Here is a 15,001-nt window from a genome sequence, read left to right as displayed (position 1 = left end):
AGGAGCCGTGACAGTGTGTGACAGTTTTTTGAGTGAGAAACAGTACCTGCCTACAGTGTGGGATTGGAAGCCAGCTACAGTTGTTTGTGGTTAATAAATAAAAGACACTCACCTTGTCAGTGACTTTATTCAAAGAAAAGGGACAGCGGTACATTATATTCACACAATTTTGTTTTGAGTTTTAGCTTTTATAAGGGAACTCCCCTAAATCCCTTGTTTAGAAAGATGAACGGTATTAATGCTTGTGACAGAGTAGCCGTCTGCCGTGTGGACGCGTGTGCTCGCTGCTGAGTGACAGGCAGGAGAGCGAGACGGAAGTTGATACACCCACCGCAGGACAACAGGATTTATTTACATATCAAGTCAACACACTGAACAGCTCACGTGACACTTCCAGCAATGGTTGCGCACGGAGCACATACAACACAGTGTACAAAACCTCTGACGGGCAGACACGCGACGGATTACTGTATTAATAAGAGGTGTGACCTTGGGAAAGTTTCTACAAGTGGATCATTATACTGTATGACCTTGTACATTGTGACAAAATCAATTTACCACAAATTCAACTTTGGTATCAGTATCTAGATGAATCTGGACCATTTCCTTAAGGTAGCAATATTAAACGCATTCTAATTAAATACTATTGCACGATACGTAGAAAATGGAACACATACACACTCAACACAAGATTTTAAACAAGTTTGCAGCTGTATTATTGTACTGGTGTCACTAATACATCACACAAACTAACATCTGGTACAAAGTGCAATTACATGGATATTCAAAATGACACAAGTGGAATAAAGCAAGTGCTTTTCTGCACTGGCAAGCAGTGAAGAACATCTTGTAAATGAAAGTTTATCAAACTAGTTCCTGGTATGTCTACATTTGTTTTATAACAGGATAGAGAATAAAATGAAAACTGGAACCTTTGTATCCCATATCCTCCTCAGTCCCTGTATCAATTTAAGTGGATGTTTGAATTTTCAGTATAAATCATAAACTAGGTTTTTAGGTGCTGGAACCTAAAATGCATTTAAATGCAGCCTTTACAGAACCTCCTAGTGTGGTTTATATTGTATTAAACAGTTTTTTTGTTAATCTTTGGAAACACTAAAGCAGGGCTACTCAACCCTGGTCCTGGGGGGACTCTGCCCCTCATGGTTTTTGTTTCTACTGTAACCTAAATTACTTAATTGGACCAATTAAGTGCTTATTGGGACCAGGGTTGAGTAGCCCGGCACTAAAGTATGACCAGCTTATCACTTTAAATCATGGGTAGGCAACCTTGGCTGTTTCAATCCATCTCACTACAGTACTACCTCCAACAGGGTCAATTAAATAATTAGGGTCTGGTTGGAACAAAGTTCTGCAGTGGAATAGATTGGAAGAGCCAAGGTTACCTACCCCTGATTTAAAGGGATGTCTGGCCCCAAAAAATGAATGTAGAAATTTAGTGACCCTTATCTTTAAACTCACATACAGCTTAAGGTCAAGAAAATATCATTTATTAAAAAAAATAAATAAAAAAGAATTACCGGGACCCTTGAGTCTGAGGAGGATAAAGTGCTGGTACATTAACCGTTAAAAGCTATTTAGTTTTTTTTAACGCTCTTGCAAAGTTGATGCTAAAAGAGATCTAAAGTAAATGCTTGTGGTCCATCCATTTAGGCAGGTACACCTTCAGACTCTATTGGCCGACGATGGCGTACCACATGTTCCAGCTGACCAGACTCCGAGACATCCAAGCTGGTCTTGTACTTCGCCAGGATCTTCATCAGTGGGCGGAGTTTCAGCCACCACTGCTCTTTTGGAATTCTGTGACTGGTGACAAAACAGAGAAGACTCTTACAAGTCTTATTTGCAACAACAAAAAAAACAGAACAGCATACTGTTTTACAAAGTGCGCTTTGAAAATATAACATGTCTAATTCTAGCACATGTACAACTTTCGATTTATATCATCTAAAGCTTAACATTTCTAAAGCTTAACGTGTTGACAACACGTGCTTGCCAGGAAAAATCATGAATTAAACTGCTGTCTACTGAGGTGTCCAAGCACCCTGAAGTCTTTGATCTCTCCCATATTTCAGAAAAGAACAGGCAAGTCAGTATTATATACATCACCCCTGATAAGCATCCTTCCTGGCTTTTTTTTTATTATTTCTGTAGTTCACTACTATTTTTACTAAATAACTAGCTGTAAAATTATATATTTTCTATCACTTTAGTAGTAGGCTACTTGCTGTCAGCAATGTATTGTATGTTTCTTTGCTAAGCTCAGATTGTTCATTTCATACACCTGCATACAGACAACAGAAAAATAAAGCTGAAAAACAAACCAGTGTTTTTATTTAGTAGATTATATGGGGGGCATTACAGCTATGGCCAAAAGTTTTGCATCATGCCCTATAGAATTAATAATGTTACATTGACATATTGAAATTACACATCGCTTTGTAGTTTTCCAAAAATTGAAAAATGTGACATTTTGAAATCTAACATGAAATACTGTACTACTATTGTAGTTTCCGGCAGACTTGAGATGCCATTTTGTAGTTTCTCAGATTGCATGATGTTAAATAAAATAACAAAATTATGTTCATAGAGGTTTTTTTTTAAATTATGTCTGCATCCTAATATTCTACTAGGTGATGCAAAACTTTTGGCCATATATGTAAATTATATTCGAGTACAATAGCCTACGGCATGGTACTGACAACTACTGTATTGGACCATTACATTTTTCTATAGTGTGAGAAAAGTCAGTCGCGTAGTGCATGCCGCTCCTGTGTGTCCGGGTGCAGACTAGCGGTACCGCACCATGAAAATGCCCAGCGGTGCCACGCCACGCCTGTCTGTCTCGGGCTTAAGACACTTACACAAAATCTGTCTCATTCTTGAGCTCGACAACTGGTTGGAAGACAAGAGCACGACGGCGCATTCCCAACAGACAAGCCGTATCATCAGTATTAGCGAAAACTTTTCCTGCAAGGACACAACACCATTAGTAAAACAAATACCCAAGACAGTACAGTTCAGCAAAACATTTCAAGGCACTGTACAACTATCAAGTAAACCACTTAGGTTACCAGATACAGTGCAGTACAACATGCTAATATTAACACTGAATCTATCTGTTGTGTAGAACTGGCAAACAAATGTATTCCTCCATTGACAGCGAGCAATTTAAAGACTTTCAACAGTCTGTTCAATCAATTAACAACAAACATGAAACTGGCTATATAGATAAAGAACTTCATTTTAAATTGAGAGGCTAAAATGCAGTCACATGTTGAAAAGCTTGGAATGCAGCACTGTAACGTACCGAGATGGAATTACAGTGTTAAATATATATATATATATATATATATATATATATATATATATATGAATCAATGCAATGAATCACTGACGCAAGCGCATATCTCAAAATAATCCCAAGAGTGCTTAATGCAGCATGCAAATAGCATTTGGTATCTTGTAAGTAAATTCTGAATGGAAGAAAAAAAATAAAAATAAATATATATATATATATATATATATATATATATATATATATTAGATTAGATTATTTAAGCCCTTTTTCCTGTTTATTATGGGTTTTTTGTGTTGTTTGTTTTTAGGTGTGTATACCTTTAAAAAAGACAATCCTGTTTCTTAATTAGTTGATGCTTTTTGAAAACAGGACATAGTTTCCGGTAAGGGATTGGCCAGTGAGAGGAAACAGATGAAGAAACGGGAGTAGAGCACACGAGAGAGGGTACACAAGTAGTGGATTTGTTGTTTTTCTTGATTTATAGCTATTGAATGTTGGAAATACATTTGTTCGGGTTCTTAGAAGAAAAAGAAGAAGAAAAAAAAATGCCAATCAATGGAATAAAATGGTTAAATAATACTTTAGTGTGAGGTGTTTGCCTACGAGACTGACAGTGATTGGTATGTACAGGGTTTGTTGTATCTTAATATAAATTGAGCTTGATTATCTGCGTCAGTATTTTTAGCAGTATTAGCAATAAAAAGTATGTCTGTGCGAGCCTACCTGAATTTTTTTTAAATACCACGATATCGCGATATGGAAATTATTAGCGATATCGAACAATATCGATACTGGTGCCCACCCCTAGTTATTAGTTTAATACAAGGATGCTTACCGTTAACGGGATGTAATATGATTTCTAAATCATTTATATTAAAATGAAACATGTTTTTAATAAATACAGTTTTTTACACATATCATTAAATTGGATGAATATCAATATTATTAGCGCTGTATTTTTTTCACGGTAATAAATGTCACTGCATTTCCCAGTGTAAAAATAGGTATTTCAATATATTTCACAATTAAAAACATTGTAGAATATTTAGTTTTTATGTCCACCTTTTAAAGACATTCTATTTTCACCATTATCAAACAAAATAAAAACATAAATAAATGTAAAAATAACAAGACACATGAAATGCCCCCCTTCTTGTACTGGACAGAGTGAGCTTTAGCAGACAAATGTTGTATCTTTGATGCAATATGTATATTTACACTATTCTTTACAAAATTGATCATTTTCATGGGGAACTACATATTACACAGCAATGGATATATTTCACATTTCACAAATACAGTTATTATTGGTAATATTTAATCCCTCAACCCTAGCAGCAATAAATGAAACAATTTACCTTCATCTAAGGCAATCCATGCAGACCGCAACGAAAACGAGACAAAATAAAAAGGAAGAGCAGATTTAACTACAGCCTCAGTTACAGTGGAAAACATCTACAAATTAATTTGTGACAACGTGGGTTAAAACTACTTCCTGGTAACTCCTAGTTAGTATAAGATACAGCAAATATATACAGTAGATAGCAAATAACAACACACACATAACATACAGTAAATCCAGCAAAGCACGTTATTAAGCATTTGCATAAATCATATACATATATAAATAATTTGACATGTCATAAAACTATTCCTTGGGTTTAATCATGCACACATGATGTAATGTGTCAAGTGTGTATCCAGTCACTGAAACACAAGTGAGCAGTATTGCATGATAATAGCTTGCAGTGTTTAATGTGTTGTGAAATACTTGCACAATACTTGCTCCACCTCCTCTGAGTCAATACAAACACTGTACCTTTTCTGTAGGTCTCTTTGAGTTTCCGAGAAATCCATAGCATAGCTTTAGCTGCTATCTTTGTTCCAAAGTTTCTGTCAAATGGAGAAGGTGCACCGCCCTGTAAGAATAGGATTTATGGAATACATATTAAAAAAGAAGACAGACACATTTAAGTCACAAGAGTAGCTTTGAGGTAATGTCTAACTTGATTGTAGTAAAATAACGGTGTGACTTTTGTGATTCTCCAGTGTTGTTATACTGGCCCATCAGTAACCTCAGGCTCAACAAGTATAGTATGGTTTGTTTAAATTTATTTTAGTTTGGTCAAAACAATAAATTACTATCTGAAGTAATGTGGTACCACAATTAAAAGTTATTTAGCACATAAGCTATTGAATCTATTGGCCAACTGCACAAACGATTGAATGACATTGACCTCTGGAGTATTTGAAGGTATTTATTGATCTTTAATTACCACAAACATTATGAACTGAAACAATGAAATGCTTTGTTTTCCACAACACCACCTTTAAGATTTTCACATATTTAATCCTAATATGCACATGTGTAGTCTTCTTGATTTATAAAGTGTAATGCCTAAACGGGAATGGGAGGTTCTTACATACCTGCTGCATGTGACCAAGAACATTCTTCCTGCAGTCAAACACACCCTTCCCTTCCTCAGAATAGAGCTGATAGATGAAGTCAGTTGTGTAGTTCTCATTGGAATTCTCGTTTCTGCAAAACAATTGGGAATACACATGACTTAAACAAGATAGCGTTTTTTAGGAACAAACTTGCCAAAATACTGTCAGACAAAACATTTTTTGGATTGTAGCGTCAGAGTGGGTCATAATATCATTCGGTGTATGAAATTAACAGAATTGAAATATACAAAGGGGGGGTCTTAAGCCGTTCTCTATGTCTACTCGGTTTCTGCTCACAAACTCCCCCATTGAAAAATAATCCTTTTAGAAAGAGTTGTAAACTAACTGCTGGGCAAGTGTTCTATCTTTTTCTCTCACTGAATGAATCATTTAGGCGCCAGCAGTATCTTGCAGAAGGCAAGCCAGGCAGTTTTAAGTATGCTTTGACACCTCGGACAAAGAACAGACAAATACAGTCAACAGGGGGCGAAGCCACGGACCAATTGAGAACAATGGGCTGTCCTTGATCGAGAACAACCAATGAGAAACACCTCACGTGGACTTGGGCACAGCCCAAAATAACCAAACTAACCAATCACAGGGTGGAAGTCAGGACAACAGAACCAGCCACGCGACTTTCAGAAACGCTGGGGTTTGCCCATGAGAGAGCTTCCCGTGCTTGCTTCCCATACGAGCTTCCCATGAGCTCCTCACACTAGAAGTGTGCTCCAGAGAAGGAACAGCGCTCCAGACAAGAGAAAGAAGTGAGCTTCATCCACTAGAAGTGGCTTGGAGTTCAGAGGAACGAAATGGAAGCTAAACTGCTCTGAAGAAAGTTTCTGAATCATGGGAGCATAAGTGCTTGAATTCACGGAAGGCAAGAAAGAACCAATGTTCTGAAGAATGGCTAAAATCAGCTTTGAAGAGAGCTGTAGCTCTTTGCCCTAGAAGAGACTGAAACAGTAAATGGAAGCATAGCCAGCAGCTAAGGTCATGTACTAGCCGTACAGAAGAATTGCAACGAGAACACTTCTACGAACTACATAATTTTTCAATTGCAACGCACTATCTGAACTGAGTTACGTCTGATCAACGGAACTATTTCCAGTTGGAAAACTGCCAACAACTATGATGCTGCTAGACATGGAGATCAACAATGCGTACTTCAAGCAAAGTACCATCTTCTTTCATTGGGACTTCAGAACCAAAGAGCTGCAGTGTTCATCAACAGAGATTGACTTCTTTATATGGAAATCGATAGGTATTCAACATATCTAATAATTACTTTATGACTCGAGAAAGTAACTGAAACAAATGCTATCAAGTTAAGTGGATAAACTGTTCTCAGAATAGATTATTACTTCCTGTTTTAGAGTGTGTAAGAAATGTATTTTGTTTGTTGAAATGTGCAACTCAAAGGAGTTGCCTCGTAAATGCAGAGAATTTGATCATTGCCCCATTTCTGAGTTAATTTGAATATATAATCAATTGAGGTTGATAACATATTAGTTTGGAACATCACGTCTAAACTAAATTAACACGGTACAACTAATTTGCTGAATTAGGTACTGGAATGTTGGATTCTGGAATGTTGGATTGAAAATACTAATGCAAAGTAGACACTATGTGATCAGCCATATTTAATATTAGTATATTAACCATGTATGCTAATGATGTTATGGTTGTTGTAATCGTTTGACTATGCGATCAATGAACTGTATACTATTCATGCATATCTCTAACCAATAGCCTTTCCTATCTGTGCAACAATAGTTTTCTTAAATAAACTATTGTTTTATATTTCTGACACGTTGTGTGAATGTCCGTTATTGTCTAAGGGAATCCGAGTTCTACATGATCCCAAACTTAAATATGAACGTTCTTAAACAGGGCGTCTAGAGACTAATTTATATTCAAATAAATTGTATACCTAATTCACTACAGGATGATATTATTATTATTATTATTATTATTTATTTCTTAGCAGACGCTAGCGACTTACAGTCGTAAACAAAAATACAAACATATGCAGTATATCTGCTCACCTGAGCACCAAACCTCGCTGGATGCTTGTTTTCATCTTCGCTGTCAAGTGCTCCACATTTGCCTGAAATGCAAATGTAAATATTGGTTAATAAACTATTCTTGTTCCTTAAGATCTGCAACGTTGTAAATGGACTGCGCCTTACACAACTGAGTATTGTGCAATGCTAATTAAATCCAGAACATCTGCACACATCTGAATCTCCCTGTTGCTTTAAAAGTAATGGAAAATAATTAAAACGTAGAGATTGCATTAAATATAGTTTGAGCATTAAATCCAAACCTAGGATTCGCTACTGTTTAAATAACTTGGCCATGGGCTGACATTCAAAAAGACATGCCTAGATTCTATTTTAGCTCCTAGTGTTCAATTATCCGAGCATCTGAACAATGATGACAATGGTGTCAAATTTAGGCTGGCGGAACAGAGCTTGAATGGATTTTTTTTCTTTCTAATAATAACTTGTTGAATCCCAAGAATTGGGTCAGCTATTTATTTTTCATACAATGTTTTTTCCAGCGTGTCCCTGCATTCTACTTGAAAAGGCCCTTAACCCAGGAGCAAGACCTCTACCTAAAAGTGATATTGAGTCCCTCCACTGGTATTTGCTGGGAAATCATTTTCATTTATTTTATTTTAATGGTAAAAAAGAATAAGAATTTAATCAAAAACATACCTGAAGGTCTCGAATATCAAAGGGCTCTTCAAATATATAGGCTGCATCAGCCCCTGCAGCCAGACCCCCCACACTGGCCAGGTAACCACAGTATCCGCCCATTGTCTCAATGATAAACACACGACGCTTCGTCCCACTGGCTGACTGCTTGATGCGGTCACAGGTCTAACACAGAAACAGAGTGTCGTTAAAAGAAAAAGAGCATTTTCTCTAAACAAAACTGAAATCAATTCATATAAATATGTACAAATGTCTGGTGTTTATGTTACCATTTCAGGTGCTTCTAGGTCTCAACTCAGGAAATAAAGCTATTAACTCTAGCAACATTTAAGGACACTGGGTTAAAGCTAAACGCACACCATTTAAAAAATGTAAATGATTACTGATGTGACATACAATACCAGTATTCACCAGTTTCAACTGCATAAGAATACCAGTATGATCAGTTACCAGTATAAGAATACCAGTATGATCAGTTACCAGTATAAGAATACCACTATGATACTGGTACCGGTTAAGTCAGTTCATTACCTAACTCGGTTGTTGTGTGCAAATCAAATTCTACAATTATTTGTTGCATCTGTTACAGTAAATACAGAGCAGTTTTCCCAGTTCATTATCAGGGACCAAGAAACTAATGCCATTTAGGCACACAGAATGTTACAGAAAGCCTGAAGCCAGTAATAGCTGTTGTATTCATATACTACTGTATGTATATGCTGTTCTATTTCTATACAGCATTTATTTACTAGCATTGTGTTTATCCAATCATATTTCTACTCCATGACGTTCTACTGCACATAAATTTTGTATACTAATTTCCATATTGAAAATGCGGGTACTTCTAAAATAATGCAATGTTATCTCTTACAGTAAATAATACAACATGTACAGAAACATGTTTAGTATACAGAAAAATAGGTACTAGGTGAAAGGTCTGCCTTACCTGCACAATGGCATTGACTGAAGTGTCAGCACCAATAGTTAAATCAGTGCCTGGCACATTGTTACTAATGGTAGCAGGCAGCACACACATAGGGATGCAAAACTCCTCATAGCGGGAACGTGCCTCAGTTAATTGCAGCAAACACTCAAATGCCTGAAGCAGCAGTATAAATGCATTAGATCCATTGGAAAGCATCACCTTATTGTGACACATACATATTATTTTGAATATGTACCCTGCTTGCGGCTCTTTCCGTGTGACAAGAGGTTTGGCTTCCCATTGGCAAAAAGGAGACTAAGAATGCTGGGCAAAGACATTTATGCAAGGCGTGTAATGTTTGAAGCAAAGCTTTGTCACATTGCACTGGGGGCTCACATTGGCACATTCACAGACTGAAGTGAAGACTATGACTGGTAAGCACAGGTACTGGTTAGTTAATGGCATGCCCACACAATAAAGACAGGTGGGAAAGGTTGGAAGGTGGTCAAGCATAAGTTAAGGCAACAATTCACTGTACCCTGAATCTGTTATATGGCAGAAAACATGTACAAAAAAACCCCACTGTATTACTTACCACAGAAGATGTGCTTCGCCTTACTGTCTTTTCTTTAGTGACCTCAAAGGGTTCTCACTGAGTCTGATCCTAAGCCAGTCATTAGCCAGTACAAACATGATTCTGGACTACACAATTCTAGATAAGGAGACTTATTTTGTCACCTTTCAGAGTTCATTAATTGTTTATAATAACTGAACAATCGTGCTTCCGATCACCGGGAGACACAACCAGCTAGAGCTGAGAAAGGAAACCACTCCTTGGATCGCTAGAAAGACTAGAAATTGCCCTTGATGGTGGTCACATAACACACATTTGCAACAAAGATCCAAATTTTCTTCATCTTTGTTTAAAAAGATCCAAATTAAACTCCTGACACTCCTAAATTTAAAAGGCATGTATAATAACCAAAGGAATGCTCTTAAGTATTCTTAAAATGCTGGATTTTTACAGAAAATCTGTACATTTCATTTGAATACATAAGTCATCCTTGTCCACAGTCCTATTGTTAGTTGCAAGGCATGCATGATAAAGGAGTTCTTAATTTAATTGCCTTTCAAAAAGTTGCTGAAGTAGAAAGAATTCATGCAAAGTGTTAATAATTGTAAACGAGCAGAGGAATATGTTGAGTTAAATCCTTATGCTGACCACAGACCTTTGTTATGAAACAAGTCAGGTGCAGGCAAGCCAACATTGAGGAACAGAACGTGCGACTCCACTGCATGCCTCAATCGCAACTTACCTGACACTGACAACTGAACTTTTCTTTACCAGCTTCACCACGTCAATACATTAGCATACATTTCATAGATTTATTCTGACATCTTTGCTTTGCAACATTTGTGCTGAAATACTAGTGTATACAAGTTAAGTTCAGTGACATCACTTTGGTCCCTGTCAGGCTGACTTGCAAATGGTCTCAGGGAGAGAGAGCTGATAGTGATGCTGGTAAATAAAAGGGTGAGTTGCAGTGACCCCAGTCTGGTTTAGTGGCTGTGTCAGTATGCACACCTTCCCAGACAGACTTACATCAGTAATAGCGTTCAGAGCTGTATCTGCACCAATGCTGAAATCTGAACCCGGTACATTGTTGGAGACAGTAGCAGGAACCATAACGATGGGGACACAGAACTCGTCATATTTCCCACGTGCAGCTAACAATTCCACGAGTCCCAGGTAGGCCTGCAGGGCAGAGCCAGGTCAGTGATGTGAAAAATGACACTTTAAATGACTGGAGTTACTGGCAGAGACATGGCAGGAGCCAGAGGGAGAGCCATTTTTATCACAACGGACAGGATGACACAGAGAGGTACCACTCAACATTTACTAAAACATTTTAAAAAACAACAAAATGCATGTATTAAAAAAATATGACAGGAAGTAAAACAAATACAAAATAATAATGATACCCTTCTGCCAACATTAACAGACATTTTCGTTTAGTATTTATATGTGAACTTTGTAGTAGTTAATTCAATTTGGAGTGTAATGCTGCTTTCATTTCACTAGATTGTATAAACAGAACTCAATCTTCGACTGCTGTCAGGAAACAATGCCATCCCCATAGACACTGTATTGATCATTCTTTTTCTACATGTGTCATATTCAATGGCATGGTTTCATTATCCATGTAGCTATATTGCTGGTGGAAGAACAAATTATGGTATTATACAAGTCATTTATAATTGTGACATTAATGTAAAAATTTTAAACAGGTAGAGCAATTGAAAATACAGAACAATGATAAGGTATAGAAGTGAGATGTAAGCAATGAAAAGGATTTGCCATGTTTAACATTACTGTACTATACAACATTCATTAAAGATGTCCAATGTCTATTTATATATAAAACAGAAGCATGCTGATTACAAGTATTTTGCTACATATTATTAGTATCAGTGGGCGTTTTTTTTATGTTTGTTGGAAGAACACCCTAACGCCAGTAAGTGTTGCTTAAATTGGAATAATTTTAATAAACCATTTAAGTTTATATATTCATCATTCTTATAATATTGTAGTTATCATAATTTCCTTTACCGTACTCCAATCTTTACAACTACTGTAATAACATGGAAAATGCATACCTCAAATCCACCAATCACCAGCAATGCATTTATTTGATTTGCTTTCATTTGCTCTGCGATTTTCTCCAGGTGCTTTGCTGGAAGAGTTCTAAAAATTGAAAGGGGGATTCCAGTAATATAAATAAGAATGAAACTACGGAAACATTTCTGGTGACCATCGCTTTATTATTATACACGATAGAAACTGACGAGACAAAAAAACAGACAGGGCTGATTTGTTTACATTGGTCTATAGGATTTTCAGAGGTGTAGAAACTAATATTAATCCTTGGCTTCCATAAATATAAACTTGGGTTCAGTTATATGTACCAATAACCGTAGGACCCCACGCTTAGTGTACAGTACAGCTATGGCCAAAAGTTTTGCATCACCTAGACTTTTGGGATTGAGACATCTTTTTTTTTTTTTTTTTTTTTTAAACTATATGAACATAATTTAGATATTTTATTTACCATCATGTAATCAAAGAAACTACAAAATGATATTGAAAAAGTCTACCGGAAGCCATAATAGTAGTACAGTATTTCATGTTAGATTTCAAAATGTCCCATTTTTCAATTTATGTCAGGTTTTCATTAAGTATATGGGAAACTACAAAGCGGTATGTAATTCAATATGTTAACATAACATTATTCATCAGGTTTCATTTGATTTTATGAAGCAAAAGTAGTTTATTCTATAGGGGGATGCTAAACGTTTGGTCCTAGCTGTGCAGTAGATGCAGCAGGTCAGTTTTAGGGCACGTCATATGCAATAGGGAAAGTGGTCAACATGGCTTTGTGGTTAGTTCCTTCCTTCAGTGTTACCTGTTACTTGCACTGTCCTTTATGCAGTTATGTGGGCAAAGTCTGTTGTATCACACCACATCTGCTTTAAGAAAAGAACATTATACTGCTACATCTAAGGTGTTGAGCTACATTAAAGCTAATTTGGGGTGCAAGTGTTTTACTGAGTATGAACAGAATCTATCATACTTGTGTACAAAGTTACATCACGCAGCCTATGTGTTTGACTAGTATAGCACTTAATGAAGGTGCAACTCTGTATATTGTAATTATTTTAAAAAGTTATCACAAGTGAGACTTTACCGTTTTGTGCCTAAAAGGGAACCACCTTGGCCAGTCCAGCCACCAACATCCCCCCACTTGATCTCCTTAATCTATTGGATAAAAAAATAGAAAACAATGTGGGTTGTCTCAGTACTTCTGGTGTGTTAATACTTACATACTGATAAGGTTTAACACAGTTAAAAAGATGGAAATTAGTTAGAATATACCTAGAATAAAAGAGAATATGAATTCCAAGCAGGTATTCTCACACTCTGCTGTATTCAATACAGACCCCTGGCAGCTGTAATCTGCTGACAATTACAACATAACTTCTAACACATTACAATACACATTAGGCTTATGAATTTTACGCTTTTGTTCCTTTGATGTATGAAAATCTCAAAGCAGTTAATAAAGATATTAGTAAAACAAAACGCCTCATTACACTCGATAATGTCACCACATTTTATTTTTCAATCTCTGATTTAATGTTTTGTTTCTTCCAGTATTTTGTACTGTCTCAATATAGAACACTCAACTCTCTTCATGGCTGCTATCATCTTTAAGATTTAAAACAATCATCTGCTGCTGAATTCAGGATTTCAATCAATGAACTCAACTTAATGTTCATTCACCTACGCAGCAGTAGATTACAGGAAGGTCAGTGAAGTATGTCATAGCTAGGACTGTGCTATAAAAGGAACTTGCTGGCATGTAATTGGTTTGCAGTAATCTGTCAGTTACTTATGTTATGTGCTTATCATCAAATACTTCCCGTCTTACTGCAATAAGGGCAACATGCCCAGTGTACTGTCATCAGCATAGACAAGGTCACATTAATCTCCCCCACTCTGATAATTTGCATAATACATTGCTTTAAGTCAGGTGGTTTTATCTGATTTGTGTATGCGCTGAATGTTTAAAAAATAATCTCTTTGTCAGGACAATTAAGAGTATTTCTACCCTAGGTTTTAAAATCAAATGTCATGCCTCTTATTTGCACTGGTCCCTCTTCTCTGTTGAAGATCATATGGTTCTTTTCCTTGAAGTATTTTATACTTCAATTTGGAATACACAGTGATTTCTAATACAATGCTATAGATGAAAAGTTGCTGCTGCTTCCAAGTGCTTAATCACTTCATGTGTTGTAATTCTAACTTACTCTCATGGTTTAGCTGTAATTAGACCATGTGACCTACAGCAGAGGTACCAGGCTGTTTTTCTATAGTGCTGTATTTGAAACATTTGTTATCATAAATTAACATAACAAGAACAGTTCACAGCACAATAAAAAGGGGACAAGTAACAATATTAATAATGCAAACAAGAGGCAAGAAATTTGATTTTAAAGCATTGGTTTAAAAAACACACACGCATACAACTGAATACAAACCTGCCCCTTAGCGAATCCTTCAAACCCGTCATTCACAGCAAATATCTTGTGCCCCTCAGTGATGCCCACCCTCACAGCTGAGCGGACTGCAGCATTCATGCCCGCAGCTGGGGCTCCCACGTTCAAGACAGCCACATTAAAGCTACTCTGGAGGTACAAATCAAAGTAAATAGTTACAGCACATCCCTCAATCTGTTCTTCAATACTAGAGACAATAGAACAGTGTTACATTTTATAATGTATTAGACAAAAAAAGCAAGGTTCTGGGCGGTCAAGAAGTCAGGAGGCGTGAAAAAGAACATTTTGTTTAAAAGTCATAATAATTAAATCAGCTTTCAAATGCAGTCTATGTCACAGACTCCACTGCACACAGTAATGAAGGGGTGGATATGCTACTGTTCCATATTCATATTGCAAGTAACAGTTTTCAGGTAGGTATACTGATGGAAAATGCTAGGGATTTACTAGTGCCAGGCATGAATCTGC

General features: G+C 36.6%; 1 protein-coding gene across 11 annotated transcripts in view; it reads right to left on the bottom strand.

Annotated features, from left to right (window-relative positions):
- Positions 1-108: 108 nt before the first annotated feature.
- LOC117394826 (ATP-dependent 6-phosphofructokinase, platelet type-like) overlaps positions 109-15,001 on the bottom strand; it is a 43,834-nt gene continuing 28,941 nt past the window's right edge. For 3 of the 11 annotated variants that reach the window (XM_033993433.3, XM_033993444.3, XM_033993442.3), the window contains 11 exons: positions 14,516-14,662; positions 13,162-13,232; positions 12,074-12,161; positions 11,019-11,171; positions 8,491-8,655; positions 7,816-7,877; positions 5,750-5,861; positions 5,142-5,241; positions 4,681-4,686; positions 2,886-2,991; positions 109-1,827 (listed from right to left, as the gene is read on the bottom strand). In XM_033993433.3, the coding sequence (XP_033849324.1) occupies positions 1,671-1,827; positions 2,886-2,991; positions 4,681-4,686; positions 5,142-5,241; positions 5,750-5,861; positions 7,816-7,877; positions 8,491-8,655; positions 11,019-11,171; positions 12,074-12,161; positions 13,162-13,232; positions 14,516-14,662 (1,167 nt within the window). In that variant the 3' untranslated portion in view covers positions 109-1,670. Of the gene's footprint in view, positions 1,828-2,885; positions 2,992-4,680; positions 4,687-5,141; positions 5,242-5,749; positions 5,862-7,815; positions 7,878-8,490; positions 8,656-9,436; positions 9,590-11,018; positions 11,172-12,073; positions 12,162-13,161; positions 13,233-14,515; positions 14,663-15,001 lie in introns of all 11 variants that reach the window. The other 8 variants (XM_033993436.2, XM_033993450.3, XM_033993449.3 and 5 more) reach the window with 4 other exon arrangements.

Source organism: Acipenser ruthenus, chromosome 3 (genome assembly GCF_902713425.1).
Source record: "Acipenser ruthenus chromosome 3, fAciRut3.2 maternal haplotype, whole genome shotgun sequence".
Lineage (NCBI taxonomy): Eukaryota > Metazoa > Chordata > Actinopteri > Acipenseriformes > Acipenseridae > Acipenser > Acipenser ruthenus.
This window is presented reverse-complemented; position numbering and strand designations above follow the sequence as displayed.